The sequence below is a fragment of the Notolepis coatsorum genome (genome assembly GCF_963971535.1).
Source record: "Notolepis coatsorum genome assembly, contig: SUPER_10_unloc_1, whole genome shotgun sequence".
Classification (NCBI taxonomy): domain Eukaryota; kingdom Metazoa; phylum Chordata; class Actinopteri; order Aulopiformes; family Paralepididae; genus Notolepis; species Notolepis coatsorum.
Genome location: NW_028174872.1, coordinates 555,506 through 560,808, shown reverse-complemented (window position 1 = coordinate 560,808; position 5,303 = coordinate 555,506). Strand labels below are relative to the sequence as shown.

At 41.0% G+C, this 5,303-nt stretch overlaps 1 protein-coding gene across 1 annotated transcript; it reads right to left on the bottom strand.

Moving 5' to 3' along the window:
• Positions 1–875: 875 nt before the first annotated feature.
• LOC311236307 (tripartite motif-containing protein 16-like) lies at positions 876–2,549 on the bottom strand (the record flags this gene model as incomplete). Its single annotated transcript, XM_084338383.1, has 1 exon — positions 876–2,549. The coding sequence occupies one exon, from the start codon at positions 2,547–2,549 to the stop codon at positions 876–878; it is 1,674 nt and encodes a 557-aa protein (XP_084194509.1).
• Positions 2,550–5,303: the final 2,754 nt, after the last annotated feature.

The window sequence follows — 5,303 nt, the reverse complement described above, 5'->3', positions numbered from 1 at the left end:
CTTTCGATGGTTAAGCTTAGGCACTCTTTCAAAGTTGGTTAAGGTTAGAGTTTGTCTTAGAGCATGGCGATAGAACACCAGCCCTGATTCCAAACTCTAACCTTAACCAACTTCGAAAGAGTCGCCTAAGCTTAACCAGTGATAAACTAGGCGTTAGGTAGTTTGCAGGCTGTTAGACCCGGAAATGGGCAAAGACACAGCTCGTCACGCGATTGGGCGCACATGACACATGACCAGAAACGTCAGTGGCCAATCAGATCGCACCAGAAAGGTCTGTGGCCAATCAGATCGCTGAATGTGCACACGGAACTGGAAATGTATTGCGGAAAGAATAGACGCGTCCCGGCTGCCCAGAGATAAGAGGTGAGGGAGAAGGTTATAGGCTGAATCCACCTCCTCATGGAGGTTCGGCCACAACATTGTTACCAACCCCCCCTGGAACAGAGAGAGGAGAGACAGACCCAAATCCCACAGTAATGACCAAAATGACCAAAGGTGATCAAATACAAATAAAATGGTTGCATATTGTTATCCAACCTACCCTGAGTATGAAAATAAAGATTTGTCCCCACATGCAAAGGAACAGAGGTATTGAAGATAGGAATTAAATATGTGAATATGCAAATATCCAACCAAACAAACTTTACCCCGGTAGGCTAGAAACAAAGCAAAACATAGTGTGTGTGTGTGTGTGTGTGTGTGTGTGTGTGTGTGTGTGTGTGTGTGTGTGTGTGTGTGTGTGTGTGGCTCAGAACAATGATAGAGTGACTGAGTGAATGTAACTCCTAATTACCTCATCTTTCACAACTCAGGATCTTCAAGATCAAATTTAAATCCTAAACCCTGGGTAGAGGAGCTGTGAATGTCACTGATCTCTACTTCAGCTCACAAAACTCAGCCTCCCCAGCCAGGTATGAATGAAGCCAAAGTCCAGGATAGAGAGGCTGAGTGAATGTGGTGTTGACTCTGTGCAGGAGGGTCATTGTGTCAGAGACGCTGTAGAAGGACAGAGTACCTGCCCTGTGATCCAGGTACACTCCTATTCTGGAGGACCAGGGGCCCGGTACAGTTATGCTCTCGTTATTGTGTCTGAAGAGGTACTCACTTTGTGTGCACCATAAAGCCCAGGATTTGGAATTTAATCCAAATACACAGTTCTTCCCGGTGCCTGTTCTACTAATGTCTTTGTAGGAGGCTGCTACAGAAACCCATCCACTACTCCACTCCACCTCCCAGTAACAGCGTCCAGTCAGACCTTCTCTACCCAGAACCTGATGACATTCAATAAATCTTTCTCTGTGATTAGGATAGGACTGCTTTTGCTGCATCAGTGTTGCTTTTCTGTTCCCCTCAGACAAAGACAGATATCCGTTTGTTGTGTTTGGGTCCAGTGTGATCTGAGAGGAATATTGTAAGAAGTCAGCTCTGGTCTTGGGCTCTGGTGGCAGTAAAAGATGAACAGTATTCACTGTTGTTGAGATTCTGGGCCACTGCTCTTTCAGAACGTCCTCTAGTTTGTCTCTCAGCTCAGACACGACCTCAGTCACATCTGCAAAGTACAGGAGAGGAAGGACACTGATGCTGGGTGAGTCTGTAGACTCACTGGGACTGGAGAGGGGGGGGTAACTCTGTAGAAAGTGGATGTGGTCCTCTGTGTGTGAGAGCTGCTCCAGCTCAGTGGCTCTCCTCCTCAGGTCCGCTATGTCCTGCTCCAGTCTCTTCTGCAGTTCTTCAGCCTGAGTCACTGTGGTCCTCTGTCTGGCTCTGATGACCTTCTTCAGCTCAGAGCGCCTCGTCTCCAAGGAGCGTATCAGCTCAGTAAAGATTCTCTCACCGTCCTCCACTGCTTTATCAGCAGAGCGATTGAGAGAATCAATAGCCTGTTGGGCCTCTTTGAGTCGCTTCTCTCTCTCCTGGACTCTCTGGTGGATTTTCTGTTGACTCATGCCAAGCTCTTTCTGTCTCTCCATCCTTTCTGCTGCAGCTGAGACTGTATCATGGCCTTTATGTTCATCCATGGAACACAAATAACAGATGCACTGCTGATCAGTACGACAGAAAACATCCAGAATCCTGTCATGACGAGAGCAGATGTTCTCCTGAAGCCGTGTGGAGGCTTTGACCAGCTTGTGTTTCTTAAAGGTATCAGATTGATAGTGAGGCTGGAGGTGAGTTTCACAGTAAGAAGCCAGACATACCAGGCAGGACTTGAGGGCTTTCTGCTTTCTCCCAGTGCAGACATCACAGGCCACATCTCCAGGTCCAGCATAACAGTGATCAGGAGGAGCAGCATGGAGTCCTGTATTCATTAGTTGTTCTATCATTTCAGCCATTATATAGTTTTTCTTCAGAACAGGCCTCGGAGTAAAGGTCTCCCTGCACTGAGGACATGTGTAGATCCCCTTCTGATCATCGTGATCCCAGCAGTCTGTAATACAGCCCATACAGTAGCTGTGTCCACAGGGAATAGTTACCGGATCCTTCAGTAGATCCAGACAGAGAGAACAGCAGAACTGGACCCGGTCCAGATCAACTCCTTGCTGCGCCATTTTATTCTACAAAGACAAAGACACTCTTAGTTTTGTTTTCTCAGGAAGAGTAAACTCTTATCGTGTGTTTGGTGGGAGCATGGCTCTGGGTGGTGTTATTTTTTTGCGTAGCTGCAGTTTGCGGAGACGCTCTCTGATTGGCCAATGACGTTTCTGGTCATGTGACATGTGCGCCCAATCGTGTGACGAGCTGTGTCTTTGCCCATTTCCGCCTCGAACAGCATGCAAACTACCTAACGCCTAGTTTATCACTGGTTAAGCTTAGGCGACTCTTTCAAAGTTGGTTAAGGTTAGAGTTTGGAATCAGGGCTGGTGTTCTATCGCCCTGCTCTAAGACAAACTCTAACCTTAACCAACTTCAAAAGAGTGCCTAAGCTTAACCGGTGAAAGAAACAGGCGTCACACGATTGGGCGCACATGTCACATGACCAGAAACGTCAGTGGCCAATCAGAGTGTCTCCGCAAACTGCGGCTACGAAAAAAAATAACGCCTCTGGGTGGGAGGAGACAGTGTCTAGTTTACTGTGATTCATAGATAGAAGATGTTTTTTTTTTACTTAGTTCAGGACTTTCTATCATCATCAACTACCTCTAATTAGCTTACTTTGTCAAGGAAACCCCACTAAAACCCATAAGCACAAAGAGAGACATAGAGAAAATGGTAAACATACTGAATAAAACACTTTATTTCTCTCTCTCTCTCACACACATTTCTTCAATGTTGACAGACACACACACACACTTTCTCTCGCTCTCATTACTCTCATTCTCTCCTCTCATCTTTCACTGATTTGATTGACTGATTTGTTTGAAGGCTGGTGAAAGACCCTGACTTCATTGCTGGGCATTAGTGTCAAAGTACATCTGCAGTAATTCTCATTTCATGAGCAAAGTTATATATATATATATATATATATATATATATATATATATATATATATATATATATATATATATATATATATGAAATGATAATGCAATGAAAACATAATAAAACCCATGATTACATTTATACATCCAATATCCATCCCTACTCGTCCCCACATACATACAAAAAAATGTATTACAGTTGTTAATAGTTACAGTAAATAATAGTTGAATAACTTGATGTTACCAAATTTAGATTAGTAAATAGGTACAATGTGACGGAAAGGTTATCTATGTACATCTGTGTTAAATCTCTGTACAGCTTTGACTAGTTAATATGATCAACTATAGTGAACTGAGCTCAGACACTAGCCTACAGTCTGTGTTTCTCTTTAAGCTGTAGGAATATTTCGCCTAAAGGTACATGCCTAAGTATATGGACGAGTGCTTTACTTCTGCAAGGTCAATTTGCATGTTCTTGGTATCTAGGAACATCTAGGGACCTGGGGGTATGTATTTCCAGTGTCAGAAATATTGTGTCTGTTACTAGGCTGAGTAAATTGTAATGAAGAAAAGGAGAATATAAATTATGATTTATGATCTTTGCATCTTTGACGGGAAAATTAAATCGGGTATGAGAAAATGCTCACTGAGCTCATTCACCACCTTATTGAGATCATGTGTAAAAAATCTAAGCAAATGAATAAAGGGAAGATGATTAAACGGAAGGATTTGTAGATACAGTCATTAATGATAATCGATTTTAATTATAAATTCATATTTGACCTTGAACTTGACCTTATGGCAGGGTTGAATCTGGATTTAGTCATTTCCTTGCGTTTCTTTACGATAATTAGCATTTTCCGATAAATTCGTATTTCCGATAAATCGTATAAAACATCGGTAAAAATGAAAATATACACTTTGACTACTGTTTTTGATAGGGTTTTGGTCTTTACTCTTGGCTACAAAAAAATATTTAAAAACATTAACCTCTTAACATCCAAGGGTCCACATGTGGACGATTCTTTGCCGACCTCTAGTGGCTCGGGTGTGCATTTCTTCTAATACAATATATAGGTAGAATTAAAGCCCTATTTGTTGCCTGTCGATTGCCCTTTCAGGTGACGAAATCCGTTCAGCGGTTCTCGAGTTACATGCCGATATGTGAGATTTTTTTTAACTAAATCCTCAATTTGAATAAAGTGATTCAAACTTCGTCAGGGTATTTCGAACGGATGTTCGAACCTTCGTTTTTAATTAAAAATGTTAAATAAAAAAAAAAAAAAAATCTTTTTATAAATTCTTTATTATAATTTTTTTTTATATCCTCAAACTAAATCCTCAATTTGAATAAAGTGATTCATCTGATTAAATTAGTCTTTTTTCTTTTATTAAATCAACTTTCCAGCCCCCTGTCAACTGTCAAATGCTGTCAACTGTCAACCTGAATTAACATTCAGACTCAGTATTCAATATTGTCTTTGATTCAATATTAACATTCAGTATTCAAATAGAACAGCTAGCTAGCCATTGTGGACACTCACCTTTCCACAGCAAAACGGTAGGCAAGGCACCTTGGTTGAGAAATGCAGGCTTCAATCTATGTTGTTTAGTCTATCTGTTCAGTACTGTTTCAAGATGCACAATGAGATCTTCTGAGAGAATTGTTGAATATAGAACACAAATGTTCTAGAATGTTTGATTATGACATCATACTGTGACATCACAAATGTTCTAGAATGTTTGATTATGACATCATACTGTGACATCACAAATGTTCTATTATTATTATTATTATTATTATTATTATTATTATTATTATTATTATTTTTTGTATCTCTTTCTCCGATTTTCTCTGTTTTCTTCCCGTCCCAATTTAGTCGT